The sequence below is a fragment of the Salvelinus namaycush genome, chromosome 11, assembly GCF_016432855.1.
Source record: "Salvelinus namaycush isolate Seneca chromosome 11, SaNama_1.0, whole genome shotgun sequence".
In the NCBI taxonomy this organism is placed as follows: domain Eukaryota; kingdom Metazoa; phylum Chordata; class Actinopteri; order Salmoniformes; family Salmonidae; genus Salvelinus; species Salvelinus namaycush.
In genome coordinates, this window is record NC_052317.1 from 32,521,123 (window position 1) to 32,536,470 (window position 15,348).

Below are 15,348 nucleotides of genomic sequence, written 5' to 3' on the forward strand. Positions count from 1 at the left end.
GGGAGTCTGCCAGCGAGAACAGCCTCGGGAGTCTGCCAGCGAGAACAGCCTCAGGAGTCTGCCAGTGAGAACAGCCTCAGGAGTCTGCCAGCGAGAACAGCCTCAGGAGTCCGCCAGTGAGAACAGCCTCGGGAGTCCGCCAGCGAGAACAGCCTCAGGAGTCCGCCAGTGAGAACAGCCTCAGGAGTCTGCCAGCGAGAACAGCCTCAGGAGTCCACCAGTGAGAACAGCCTCAGGAGTCCACCAGTGAGAACAGCCTCGGGAGTCTGCCAGCGAGATACAGAGATATCGGGAGGACTAAATGACAATGACAGAGAAAGAGGTCAGAGAGAAAGAGAGAGTGAGAGAAAAGGTAGAACAGACAGAAAGAGAAAGATGTAGAAAGAGACATGGTTTCCCTGCTTGATCACTGCCCGTTGTGAGTCCTCTCATTGGAACTCTTCTTACTCAGCAGCTGGCTGAGATCCACCAGCTCCCCCAGCTCTCCTCTCCCCAAGGCCCATCTCAGCTGAGACCTGCCCGGCCCGGGGGTGTGGTGCTGGGCCACGTACTGCTGGCCTTTGGGGGTGGGCATGGAGGATGGAGGTACAGGGACCATGCCCTGGCTGCTGAGGATGTAGCCTTCCTGGGGAGGCCAGCGGAGTGGCAGGGGCTCCCCAAACTCCATAGGGGCGCTGGGGGCTGACACCACCCTCCTCCTATCCGGAGAATCCTGGGGGGTCATGGGGTACACGTACTCCCCTGCCGACTTACGAAGTGCCGACTTTGGTGTCCCACTTCTGCCTTTCTCCCCCCGGGGCTTGCTCAGGCACACGTAGTGCTGGCGAGGCGTCTCCCCTCCTCTTCCTCGCTCCTCACCCCCGTGCCTCCCTCCTCCTCCCCCCTGAAATAGTCTGGTGGTCAGGTAGACGGCGGTGGAGGGGTGTGGGGGGCAAGGGAGAGGGCAGGGAGACGCCAGCCCCATGGTACTCCCTCCCAGGTAGGTCTGGCTGTTATCCCACCCCCCTGATCCAGAATCGGACAGCCTGAGCCCGCGTCTTTTCTGCTGGGGCGTGTGCTCCGGAGTAGGCAGGAACCCTGGGTCCAGCTCCCCTGACTTCCCCCAGCCGTTGGGCATCACAAACAGGGTCTCCCCGCCCTGAGAGCAGGGTCTATCGCCTCCTCCCTGACGGGTCACACTGAGGACCGATCCCCCCATCCCTCCTCCTGACGTCAACATCCCCCTCTCCTGGCGCTGGATAGTGGACTGGGGGGTGTTGTTGCCGTGGCGACGGTTGCCAGGCTTGTGGGCCATAATCCAGCAGACAGCCAGGCCCGAGAGCGCCGCACCGATGGTGAAGGCTGAGACTGCAGATGCCACCAGCAGGTTGAGGGAGACCAGGCTCTCCGGCTCGATCAGCAGACTCTGCTGTACGACACCTGTAGGGGAGAGAGACGACAAGAGAAAGGAATCACAAGGCTAATCTCGGACACCTAGAACTAAAAGCTTGTGTAACTGCATCAGATGCTCGATTAAGTTCTTAGTGGAGACGTGTTAAGTCTAACGAGACTAGATAAGTCTCCACCCCACTCAATGAAAACTGTCAGCCAGTTTCGGCCAAGCTATGGGCCAAATGTCACCTCCCCTTTGGAAATTCAAAACGATGCGAGCACCTGTGAAATTGTGATTTGTCCAAATGATCAGTGACAAAGAATCAGCGTACCGGAACAAAGTTCCTTGTTAGTCGTTGTATCCCACAGTTGACAGATGCTACTACCATTTCCATTCCGTGCGTCTGTCCCCGAAAGATAAGGCTAATGGCAAGAGAGAATATAAAAACGCTTAACATTACAGTGTAAACCAGTTCTCTCATTCCTTTATTCTCCTCTACCTCTGTGTATTCATTCTCCTTTATAAATCTCTCCACTTTTGTTATTGTCACATTTTTAGATGTTTTATCCTTCAGTACCTAAACATTATTTGCGTGATGTCAAGGATTATATTGCTATATTGTATTACCCAAGAGTTGAATCTTATTCTCTATTACCGTAATCTACCATAACATTTCATAACGGCAACAGATGGGCATCTCCTTTTCTTTTTCCTTAACCAGTGTTTTCTCCAGCACAGCCTTGGGGTTCTGCTGGCTGGGCTGGAATCTGCACTAGTGATCAGTAAAGAGGGGAAGACAATAAAACAGACCAACTCTTCTCAGTGTTCCCATTCTGTAATTAGGAGGACTCTGGGCAAGCCAGTGAGTTTCTCCCTAAAACACATCATATATTTCAGTTAATGATTTCCACCGCTCTAATCACTCCCATCTGCACAGACACAGCACATGTCTGCCCTGGACCTAGTTCTGGGTCTGGCTCTATGCTTTCACCACTCTCCACTAAACAGCCCGGCTCTGCAGTAAACGGGCCTATATCCGGGTTAGAAAGCTAAAGCTCTGCAACTAGAACAGATCAGGTTCTAAAGAGTGATAAATAACAAATGAGATTGCAATGTTCTGGCAAAGGAATGTATTAATTGCAGGTTAGAGGTTATAGATTTATGATAGATATTATAGATGGGATATTATGGACTTTGGAACAAATCAAATCAAAATCAAATCAAATGTATTTATATAGCCCTTCTTACATCAGCTGATATCTCAAAGTGCTGCACAGAAACCCAGCCTAAAACCCCAAACAGCAAGCAATGCAGGTGTAGAAGCACGGTGGCTAGGAAAAACTCCCTAGAAATGCCAAAACCTAGGAAGAAACCAAGAGAGGAACCAGGCTATGAGGGGTGGCCAGTCCTCTTCTGGCTGTGCCGGGTGGAGATTATAACAGAACATGGCCAAGATGTTCAAATGTTCATAAATGACCAGCATGGTCAAATAATAATAATCACAGTAGTTGTCGAGGGTGCAGCAAGTCAGCACCTCAGGAGTAAATGTCAGTTGGCTTTTCATAGCCGATCATTAAGAGTATCTCTACCGCTCCTGCTGTCTCTAGAGAGTTGAAAACAGCAGGTCTGGGACAGGTAGCACGTCCGGTGAACAGGTCAGGGTTCCATAGCCGCAGCCGCAGGCAGAACAGTTGAAACTGGAGCAGCAAGTTCTGGAGATTGCAGGTTCTATAAAATAGATGAGGTTGTAATGTTCTGGAATCAGAACACCCCCTAGATTATAGATCTGTGATCAAACAGATTAGATTGCAGTGTATAATTGGAGTTGGAACAGATTGCAGGTCCTGGAACAGTTTGCTGATGAAAAGCAGAGACATCCTAATTGAGACAGAGACAGATTTGAGGTGTGTTTGTTAGGAGCCCATAAACGTATCAAAGTTAAAGACGTTCTCTTATGCCCTGCCAGAATCTCAGTTTTGAGCACTGCGCACAGAGTTTTGTCCTCATTTTTCTTTTGTACATATTTTTCTGGCAAGTACTTGTCGATGACAGCAGAACACTGTCTCAGAATAAGTCTCAGTCCTGTGGGCTTTAATTCGCTGATCAAGACGTTCGCTCCTTTGTCAACCAATCAAAATGCATTTATTGTCATGCTGGGAGTGTCAAGTTCCTGACCTGTTTTCCTTGTTTTTGTATGTGTTTAGTTGGTCAGGGCGTGAGTTGGGGTGGGCATTCTATGTTATGTGTTTCTATGTTGGGTTAAATGTGTTGCCTGATATGGTTCTCAATTAGAGGCAGGTGTTTGACGTTTCCTCTGATTGAGAACCATATTAAGGTAGGCTGTTCTCACTGTTTGTTGGTGGGTGTTTTGTTCCTGTGTCTGTGTCTGTATGCACCACACGGGACTGTTTCGTGTTTTCGTTCGTTTGTGTAGTCTGTACCTGTTCGTGCGTTCTTCGTGTATATGTAAGTTCTCAAGTTCAGGTCTGTCTACGTCGTTTTGTTGTTTTGTATTTTCCAAGTGTTTTTTCGTGTTCGTCTTGTCGTTAATAAATATTCATTATGTCTTCATTCAACGCTGTGTTTTGGTCCGACCCTTACTCCTTCTCCTCATCCGAGGAGGAGGAATTAGACAGCCGTTACAGAATCACCCACCAACCAAGGACCAAGCGGCGTGGGAGAAAGCAACAGCGATCTCAGGATTCATGGACATGGGAGGAAATATTGGACGGAAAAGGTCCATGGGCACAGCCAGGAGAATATCGCCGCCCTCGTGAAGAGCTGGAGGCAGCTAAAGCCGAGAGGCGGTGGTATGAGGAGGCAGCACGGAGGCGAGGCTGGAAACCTGTGAGTCAAGCCCAAAAATTTATTGGGGGGGGGCTACAAGGGAGTGTGGCGAAGTCAGGTAGGAGACCTGCGCCAACTCCCCGAGCTTACCGTGGAGAGCGAGAGTACGGGCAGACACCGTGTTATGCGGTAGAGCGCACGGTGTCTCCTGTACGTGTGCATAGCCCGGTGCGGGTTATTCCACCTCCCCGCACAGGCAGGGCTAGATTGAGTATTGAGCCGGATGTCATGAAGCCGGCCCAACGCATCTGGCCACCAGTGCGTCTCCTCGGGCCGGCATACATGGCACCAGCCTTACGCATGGTGTCCCCGGTTCGCATACACAGCCCAGTGCGGGTTATTCCACCTCCCCGCACTGGTCGGGCTACGGGGAGCATACAACCAGGTAAGGTTGGGCAGGCTCAGTGCTCAAGGGAGCCAGTACGCCTGCATGGTCTGGTATATCCGGCGCCACGTCCCCGCCCCAGCCCAGTACCACCAGTGTCGGCACCACGCACCAAGCCTCCTGTGCGTCTCCAGAGCCCTGTTCCTCCTCCACGCACTAGCCCTATGGTGCGTGTCTCCTGCCCATTACCGCCAGTGCCTACACCACGCACTAAGCCTCCTGTGCGTCTCCAGAGTCATGTGCGTCCTGTTGCTGCTCCCCGCACTAGCCTGAAGGTGCGTGTCCTTAGCCCGGTACGTCCAGTTCCGGCACCACGCACCAGGCCTACAGTGCGCCTCAGCCGGCCAGAGTCTGCCGTCTGCCCAGCGGCGCCTGAACTGCCCGTCTGCCCAACGCCGTCTGAGCTGTCCGTCTGCCAAGCGCCGCCTGAACTGCCCGTCTGTCCTGAGCCTTCAAAGCCACCCGTCTGTACTGAGCCTTCAAAGCCGCCCGTCTGTACTGAGCCTTCAAAGCCGCCCGTCTGTACTGAGCCTTCAAAGCCGCCCGTCTGTACTGAGCCTTCAAAGCTGCCCGTCTGTCCTGAGCCTTCAGAGCCGTCTGCCAGACAGGAGCCGCTAGAGCCGTCCGCCAGACAGGAGCCGCTAGAGCCGTCCGCCAGACAGGAGCCGCTAGAGCCTTCCGCCAGACAGGAGCAGCCAGAGCCTTCCGCCAGACAGGAGCAGCCAGAGCCTTCCGCCAGACAGGAGCAGCCAGAGCCGTCAGCCAGCCATGAGCAGCCAGAGCCATCAGCCAGCCATGAGCAGCCAGAGCCGTCAGCCAGCCATGAGCAGCCAGAGCCGTCAGCCAGCCATGAGCAGCCAGAGCCGTCAGCCAGCCATGAGCAGCCAGAGCCGTCAGCCAGCCATGAGCAGCCAGAGCCATCAGCCAGCCATGAGCAGCCAGAGCCGTCAGCCAGCCATGAGCAGCCAGAGCCGTCAGCCAGCCATGAGCAGCCCCTCAGTCCGGAGCTGCCCCTCAGTCCGGAGCTGCCCCTCATTCCGGAGCTGCCCCTCATTCCGGTGTTGCCCCTCATTCCGGTGTTGCCCCTTAGTCCGGTGCTGCCCCTTAATCCAGTGGGGTTAATTTGGAGGGTGGCCATTTGGAGGAAGATACAGAAGCGGGGTTTGACTATGGTGGGGTGGGGACCACGTCCGGAGCCGGAGCCGCCACCGTGGACAGATGCCCACCCAGACCCTCCCCTAGACTTTAGGTGGTGCGCTCGGAGTTCGCACCTTGAGGGGGGGGTTCTGTCACGTTCCTGACCTGTTTTCCTTGTTTTTGTATGTGTTTAGTTGGTCAGGGCGTGAGTTGGGGTGGGCATTCTATGTTATGTGTTTCTATGTTGGGTTAAATGTGTTGCCTGATATGGTTCTCAATTAGAGGCAGGTGTTTGACGTTTCCTCTGATTGAGAACCATATTAAACTGTTCTCACTGTTTGTTGGTGGGTGTTTTGTTCCTATGTCTGTGTCTGTATGCACCACACGGGACTGTTTCGTGTTTTCGTTCGTTTGTGTAGTCTGTACCTGTTCGTGCGTTCTTCGTGTATATGTAAGTTCTCAAGTTCAGGTCTGTCTACGTCGTTTTGTTGTTTTGTATTTTCCAAGTGTTTTTTCGTGTTCGTCTTGTCGTTAATAAATATTCATTATGTCTTCATTCAACGCTGCGTTTTGGTCCGACCCTTACTCCTTCTCCTCATCCGAGGAGGAGGAATTAGACAGCCGTTACAGGGAGGCTTCTGACAGACACTAATCTTAGGAGAGGTAATTCAAAGCCCTGACATTTCACACTAGCTAATCCCATTACTGGCGGACTGAAAAACATTGCAATTTTCTGTCACCACTGTAAATGCAAATACAATACACACATAAACACAAACAACCAATATAAATGAACGGTATGTCGAATGTGATAGGTTGGAGTCATTAAAACTTGTTTTTCAACCACTACACACATTTCTTGTTAACAAACTATAGTTTTGGACAGTCGGTTAGGACATCTACTTTGTGCATGACACAAGTAATTTTTCCAACAATTGTTTACAGGCAGATTATTTCACTTATAATTTACTGTATCACAATTCCAGTGGGTCAGAAGTTTACATACATTAAGTTGACTGTGCCTATAAACAGCTTGGAAAATTCCAGAAAATTATGTCATGGCTTTAGAAGCTGCTGATAGGCTAATTGACAAAATTTGAGTTAATTGGAGGTGTACCTGTGGATGTATTTCAAGGCCAACCTTCAAACTCAGTGCCTCTTTGCTTAACATCATGGGAAAATCAAAAGAATACAGCCAAGACCACAGAAACAAATTGTAGACCTCCACAAATCTGGTTCATCCTTGGGAGCAATTTCCAAACGCCTGAATGTACCACGTTCATCTGTACAAACAATAGTACACAAGTATAAACTCCATGGGACCACGCAGCCGTCATACCACTCAGGAAGGAGACGTGTTCTGTCTCCTAGAGACGTACTTTGGTGCGAAAAGTGCAAATTAATCTCAGAACAACAGCAAAGAACTGTGAAGATTCTGGAGGAAATGGGTACAAAAGTATCAATATCCACAGTAAAACGAGTCCTATATCGACATAACCTGAAAGGCCGATCAGCAAGGAAGATGCCACTGCTCAAATACCGCCATAAAAAAGCCAGACTACAGTTTGCAACTGCACATGGGGACAAAGATCGTACTTTTGGAGAAATGTCCTCTGGTCTGATGAAACAAAAATAGAACTGTTTGGCCATAATGACCATCGCTATGTTTGGAGGAAAAGGGGGGGATGCTTGCAAGCCGAAGAACACCATCCCAACCGTGAAGAACGGGGGTGGCAGCATCATGTTGTGGGAGTGCATTGCTGCAGGAGGGACTGGTGCACTTCACAAAATAGATGGCATCATGAGGTAGGAAAATTATGGGGATATATTGAAGCAACATCTCAAGACATCAGTCAGGAAGTTAAAGCTTGGTCGCAAATGGGTCTTCCAAATGGACAATGACCCCAAGCAAACTTCCAAAGTTGTGGCAAAAGGGCTTAAGGACAACAAAGTCAAGGTATTGGAGTGGCCATCACAAAGCCCTGACCTCAATCCCATAGAAAATATGTGTGCAGAACTGAAAAAGCGTGTGTGAGCAAGGAGGCCTACAAACCTGACTCAGTTACACCAGCTCTGTCAGGAGGAATGGGCCAAAATTCACCCAACTTATTGTGGGAAGCTTTGACCCATGTTTGACCCAAGTTAAATAATTTAAAGGCAATGCTACCAAATACCAATTGAGTGTATGTAAACTTCTGACCCACTGGGAATGTGATGAAAGAAATAAAAGCTGAAATAAATCATTTTCTCTAGTATTATTCTGACATTTCACATTCTTAAAATAAAGTGGTGATCCTAACTGACAAAATACAGGGAATTTTGACGAGCATTAATTGTCAGGAATTGTGAAAAACTGAGTTTAAACGTATTTGGCTAAGGTGTATGTAAACTTCCGACTTCAACTGTATGTGCATTGGGGATGTGATTGGGTTTTTAATTGATGCCATGACAAAGAAAAACTGTACCTTGCAAAAACAAACATTTTAAGTGAATATGTTGCCAAAGACATTCCCTTACATTAGCATTTTAATTTGTTCAATGTGCATTAAAGGGAAATGTCTAATGTTTTCAACTTCATATTCATCATCTTCAGCACCACCCCAACATTAACATATGTGATAATTGTGTTCATTTAGGTTTTGTAGTAAAACAGATAGAGGAAGATAAGTGTTTCCAATGACATCATCGGTGTGCATCATGTGATTTTAACGAATTATGAGAAGGCATTTGGGCGGCAGGTAGCCTAGTGGTTTGAGCGTTGGACTTGTAACCGAAAGGTTGCAAGATTGATCAAATCCCCAGCTGACAAGATAAAAATCTGTTGTTCTGCCCCAGAACAAGGCAGTTAACACACTGTTCCTAGGCCATCATTGAAAATAAGAATTTGTTCTTAACTGACTTGCCTAGTTAAATAAGGGTTAAAAAAAATACAAATATTAATTGCCTACTAGTTGTCTACTCATTGGTTGATGATGTCATTGGAAACACTTATCTTCCTTTATCTTTTTAATACAAAACATAGAAACAGCCATTATCAAACATGTTGATGTTAGGGTAGTGCTGGAGATGATGAAAATTAAGTTTTGAAATGACCCTTTAACATCTGTCGCAAACTCTTGTAATGCATGATTATGCCACTAGGTGGAGCATGATTATGTCACTAGGTAGAGCATGCTTATACCACTAGGTGGAGCATGATTATACCACTAGGTGGAGCATGATTATGTCACTAGGTGGAGCATGATAATACCACTAGGTGGAGCATGATTACGCCACTAGGTGGAGCATGATTATACCACTAGGTGGAGCATGATTATACCACTAGGTGGAGCATGATTATGTCACTAGGTGGAGCATGATAATACCACTAGGTGGAGCATGATTATGTCACTAGGTGGAGCATGATTATGCCACTAGGTGGAGCATGCTTATGTCACTAGGTGGAGCATGATAATACCACTAGGTGGAGCATGATAATACCACTAGGTGGAGCATGATTATACACTAGGTGGAGCATGATTATGCCACTAGGTGGAGCATGATTATGCCACTAGGTGGAGCATGATTATGTCACTAGGTGGAGCATGATAATACCACTAGGTGGAGCATGATTATACCACTAGGTGGAGCATGATTATGTCACTAGGTGGAGCATGATTATACCACTAGGTGGAGCATAATTATGCCACTAGGTGGAGCATGATTATACCACTAGGTGGAGCATGATTATGCCACTAGGTGGAGCATGATTATGCCACTAGGTGGAGCATGATTATGCCACTAGGTGGAGCATGATTATACACTAGGTGGAGCATGATTATGTCACTAGGTGGAGCATGATAATACCACTAGGTGGAGCATGATTATGCCACTAGGTGGAGCATGATTATGCCACTAGGTGGAGCATGATTATGTCACTAGGTGGAGCATGATAATACCACTAGGTGGAGCATGATTATACCACTAGGTGGAGCATGATTATGCCACTAGGTGGAGCATGATTATGCCACTAGGTGGAGCATGATTATGCCACTAGGTGGAGCATGATTATACACTAGGTGGAGCATGATTATGTCACTAGGTGGAGCATGATAATACCACTAGGTGGAGCATGATTATGCCACTAGGTGGAGCATGATTATGCCACTAGGTGGAGCATGATTATGTCACTAGGTGGAGCATGATAATATCACTAGGTGGAGCATGATTATACCACTAGGTGGAGCATGATTATGTCACTAGGTGGAGCATGATTATGCCACTAGGTGGAGCATGATTATACCACTAGGTGGAGCATGATTATGCCACTAGGTGGAGCATGCTTATACCACTAGGTGGAGCATGATTATGCCACTAGGAGGAGCATGATTATACACTAGGTGGAGCATGATTATGTCACTAGGTGGAGCATGATTATGCCACTAGGTGGAGCACGATATGTCATTAGGTGGAGCATGATTATACGCTAGGTGGAGCATGATTATGCCACTAGGAGGAGCATGATTATACACTAGGTGGAGCATGATTATGTCACAAGGTGGAGCATGATTATACACTAGGTGAAGCATGATTATGCCACTAGGAGGAGCATGATTATACACTAGGTGAAGCATGATTATGCCACTAGGAGGAGCATGATTATACACTAGGTGGAGAATGATTATACCACTAGGTGGAGCATGATTATGCCACTAGGTGGAGCATGATATGTCATTAGGTGGAGCATGATTATGCCACTAGGTGGAGCATGATTATACCACTAGGTGGAGCATGATTATGCACTAGGTGGAGCACGATATGTCATTAGGTGGAGCATGATTATGCCACTAGGTGAAGCATGATTATACACTAGGTGGAGCATGATTATGCACTAGGTGGAGCATGGTAATGCCACTAGGTGGAGCATGGTAATGCCACTAGGCGGAGCATGATTATGCTATTAGGTGGAGCATGGATTGAGTGAAAGAAAGAACAGAGCTACAGGGTAAAGGCAAGGTACCTACCATCACAGTCTCCATGATGGGAGAAGTTGCCGTACTCACTGTCTTGTTGAAAAGGAAGCCTGTAATAGAACAAACATAACAGATTATCAGACTGACATCTACAGTTGAACACACATTCAATTGGATAAAGCTACGGGGAGCTGTCCCACCGTGTGCCTGGTCTGAGGAAGGAGCAGGTGCTGCCTCTGGTCCAGCCACAGTAGGGATCTCTGGAGGTCAGACAGCTCCTATACACACACACACGGAGATCTGATCAGCCTGATGGAGATGGTTGAGATGGTCTGTGTGTGTGTGTTTTACTCACTTCATGCAGCGTGAGTGTAGGTGGCAGCGTGCTGTGGGCAGTCTGACCAGACAGGAAGGGAAGGCCAGCAGCAGAGTGTGACTTGGACGATCCAGAGACAGAAACAACAACTGTCTGGCCTGGACAGAGTCCTCTCCACATCTAGAGACAGAGAGAGGGAGGGAGAGAGGGAGATGGGGAGGGATAGATGGAGGGAGGGATGGATGGATGAAATGAGAGAGGGATGGAAGGAAGGAGAGAGGGGGAGAGGGGTGGAAGGAGAGAGGAAAGAGGGAGGGAGAGAGCGGGAGAGAGGCAGTGAGAGAGAGAGAGAGAGAGAGAGTGAGAGAGAGAGAGAGAGAGAGAGAGAGAGAGAGAGAGGGGGAGAGATAGAGGGGGGGAGGGATGAAGGAGAGAGAGACAGATACAGAGAGACAGAGAAAAAGAGATCCTTAGAGTATTTTCATTGATTTCTATTGTTACAACAGAGAAATGTAGGGATTCACATCAGGGTGATCACATCAGAGAGACTTTGAAAACAATGCAGCAACAAGCATTGTGAGTAGAACAGTTAATCTCCTCAATAATGAACTGACAAAACACCGGACTGCAGCGAACACAAGGGATCGTGGCCAAACTCCCTTCCTGTACTCACTTCTCAGGGTTGAATCCCTCCACCTCCTCCAGAAACACACTGCTGTGTGTGGGAGAGTTTTCTCCGCTGGGGAGGATGAGGAATTTCAGGATGGTCCCTCGCGTGGAGCCCAGGAACAACACTGTATGGTTCCTATGGGGACCAGCCTCTGTGTCCACCACCATTGCGGTCAACTGGTACCTGGAGAGCGAGACGGACGGAGAGAGAGAAATAGAGAGAGAAATAGAGAGGGAGGGAGGGAGGGAGGGAGGGAGGGAGGGGAGCTCAATTTCAGAACGTAGGACAAACAGTGAACAATCAGTGGTAGCTATGGGTATCCTTAGCCATACCTGCCCATAGTCTTGACGACCCAAGGTCTGTGCCCAACCAAGGGTATGGTCTCGTCCATCAAGGGATGAGTCTTTACAAAGTTCAGCACTTCATCTGGCAGAGATTTAGATGAGCTGAACGGAGACTCCTGCACCGCACAGCCACCCGGCCTACAGGGAGAGGAGACAGTCCAAAAAAGGATCAGAATCAGGAAGAACCAGTCAGTTACACAATCAATATCAGTACAAGTCCAATGTACTGCATACCTGGGATTGGGCACAAGCTCGTCAGGCACGGGTGTCCAGATGGATTCTGGAGATTTCTGCTCCTTGAATCTTCCCTCAAACACCCTGGCCAACTGCTGCATGTCAAACACACACACTGCAGACCCCGGGATACTGAGAGAGAGAGAGAGAGAGAGAGAGAGAGAGAGAGAGAGAGAGAGAGAGAGAGAGAGAGAGAGAGAGAGAGAGAGAGAGACAGAGAGACAGAGAGACAGAGAGAGGAGGGACAGGGTTAAAGATGATTAAATACGTATCAGAAAATGGGGGGGGGGGGGGGGGTGCATTCATGCATGACTGGGTGCGTGTGCACACGTGTGTGTGTACCTGTTGGGCGGTGTAGAGAACAGTCCCAGTATGACGTCTCTGCCGTTCATGTTGAGTATGGGGCTGGTGGTGTGGAGCAGGTTGAAGTAGAAGTGGGAGTCTCCTGGGACAGAACAGTTCAGTCTGGCCTTCAGGAACGATGTCCACTGTTTCTCCAACACCCTCTGAGAGCCACCCATGTCCCCTTTGCACACCCGCGCCACACGAGATACCATCACCTGCACACACACACACACACACACACACACACACACACACACACACACACACACACACACACACACACACACACACACACACACACACACACACACACACACACACACACACACACACACACACAATAAGAGGCAATGCACTGTATAATGTACAAATCCCATGGATTCTCTCCACCTTATCCCCTCAAGGAAGTGGAATTCTGTGTGTGTGTGTGTGTGTGTGTGTGTGTGTGTGTGTGTGTGTGTGTGTGTGTGTGTGTGTGTGTGTGTGTGTGTGTGTGTGTGTGTGTGTGTGTGTGTGTGTGTGTGTACCTTCTCCAGGTGATGGAACTCCATGGCCATTTCTCTGAAGAAGAAGTAGACGTGAGGCCCCCACTCAACTGCACTCACAAAGAAGGGCTCTGAGAGACAGAACAGGGATATGCCGTTACACACACATACACGCACGCACATACAGACCGTTACACACAGACACACACACACCCCTTCCACACATACTACAGATGAATCCCTCAGGGAGCGCACCAACACAGCTCCATATTTACACCTCTGTACCAACAAGCAGCACATCAATATGGTCGCCGCTCTCTGGGGTCAGCCATTAAGCATTCATGTCCTGTTTAATTTATCATCAGTGCCAAGGACAGAGCAGTTATTTATTAATCTCTGTCTCTGTCTCTGACCTCCAGGGTTCCACACTATGTTTTACTCTGAAGGAGATTTTATGTCCTAGATCCGTTGGTCTCGTCCTCTCTGATTTGACAGAAAACAGTACATCTAACCTGGCACCTACAGCAGGGTTCACCAACTGGCAGGCCGCAGCCCGAATTTGGCCCCCGGGTGGTTTTATATAAATTTTTTATTAAAATAATAATAATCATTGTTGGACATAAAATACTGTAAAAACACCAGGAAATCTGTTCCCATGTATTCCCACGCATAATAGAGAGAGACATATAGTACAGTGCCTTAAGAAAGTATTCATACCCCTTGACTTTTTCCACATTTTCTTGATTAAATTTAGATTTGTTTTTTTTGTCACTGGCCTACACACAATACCCCATAATGTCAAAGTGGAATCATATTTTCATACATTTTCTAAAATGAATTATGAAATTAAATGAAAATCTGAAATGTCTTGAGGGAATAAGTAGTGCACCCCTTTGTTATGTTAACCTTAAATAAGTTCAGGAATAAAAATGTGCTTAACAAGTCACATAATAAATTGCATGGACTCACTCTGTGTGTAATAATAGTGTTTAACATGATTTTTGAATGAATGCCTCATCTCTGTACTCCTCCGTTGAGCAGTGCATTTCAACCACAGATAAAACCGCAAAGACCACAGAGGTTTTCCAATGCCTCGCAATGAAGAGAAGCTACTGATAGATGGGTAAAAATAATAAAGCAGACATTGAATATTCCTTTGAGCATGGTGAAGTTATAAATTACATAAAGATACAGGCGTCCTTCCTAACTCAGTTGCCGGAGAGGAAGGAAACCGCTCAGGGAATTCAGCAAGAGGCCAATGGTGACTTTAAAGCGGTTACAGAGTTTAATGGCTGTGATAGGAGAAAAATGAGGATGGATCAACAACATTGTAGTTACTCCACACTACTAACCTAAATTACAGAGTGAAAAGAAGGAAGCTTGAACAGAAAAAAATAATTCAAAAACAAGCATCCTGTTTGCAACAAGGCACTAAAGTAATACTTCAAAAGATGTGGCAAAGCAGTTAGCTTTTTGTCCTGAATACAAAGGGTTATGTTTTGGGGAAATCCTAGAGAAACCCTGGTTCAGTCTGCTTTCCTCCAGACGCTGGGAGATGAATTCACTTTTCAGCAGGACAATAACCTAAAACACTAGGCCAAATATACACTGGAGTTCCTTACCAAGAAGACACTGAATATTCCTGAGTGGTAGTTTTGACTTAAATCTGCTTGAAAATCTATGGCAAGACCTGAAAATGGTTGTTTAGCAATGATCAACAACCAATTTTAAAGAACGATAAGAATTTGAAATGAATAATTGGCAAATGTTGGGCACATTCCAGGTGTAAAAAGCCCTTAGAGATTTACCCAGAAAAAGGTACAGCTGTAATCTCTGCTAAAGGTGCTTCTACAAAGTATTGACTCAGGGATGTGAATACTTACAGTTGAAGTCGGAAGTTTACATACACTTAGGTTGGAGTCATTAAAACTCGTTTTACAACCACTACACAAATTTCTTGTTAACAAACTATAGTTTTGGCAAGTCGGTTAGGACATCTACTTTGTGCATGACACGAGTAATTCTTCCAACAACTGTTTACAGACAGATTATTTAATTTATAATTCACTGCATCACAATTCCAGTGGGTCAGAAGTTTACATACACTAAGTTGACTGTGCCTTCAAACAGCTTGGAAAATTCCAGAAAATTATGTCATGGCTTTAGAAGCTTCTGATAGGCTAATTGACATAATTTGAGTCAATAGGAGGTGTACCTGTGGATGTATTTCAAGGCCAACCTTCAAACTCAGTGCCTCTTTG

At 47.3% G+C, this 15,348-nt stretch overlaps 1 protein-coding gene across 1 annotated transcript in view; it reads right to left on the reverse strand.

The window, feature by feature from the left end:
• Window positions 1-406: 406 nt before the first annotated feature.
• Window positions 407-15,348, reverse strand: part of LOC120055356 (semaphorin-6B-like) — a 37,379-nt gene continuing 22,437 nt past the window's right edge. The window contains exons 8-16 of the mRNA XM_039003224.1: window positions 13,130-13,218; window positions 12,600-12,817; window positions 12,258-12,389; window positions 12,012-12,161; window positions 11,683-11,862; window positions 11,049-11,189; window positions 10,894-10,971; window positions 10,745-10,803; window positions 407-1,419 (exon numbers count right to left, since the gene is read on the reverse strand). Coding sequence (XP_038859152.1) covers window positions 407-1,419; window positions 10,745-10,803; window positions 10,894-10,971; window positions 11,049-11,189; window positions 11,683-11,862; window positions 12,012-12,161; window positions 12,258-12,389; window positions 12,600-12,817; window positions 13,130-13,218 — 2,060 coding nt within the window. The remainder of the gene's footprint in view (window positions 1,420-10,744; window positions 10,804-10,893; window positions 10,972-11,048; window positions 11,190-11,682; window positions 11,863-12,011; window positions 12,162-12,257; window positions 12,390-12,599; window positions 12,818-13,129; window positions 13,219-15,348) is intronic.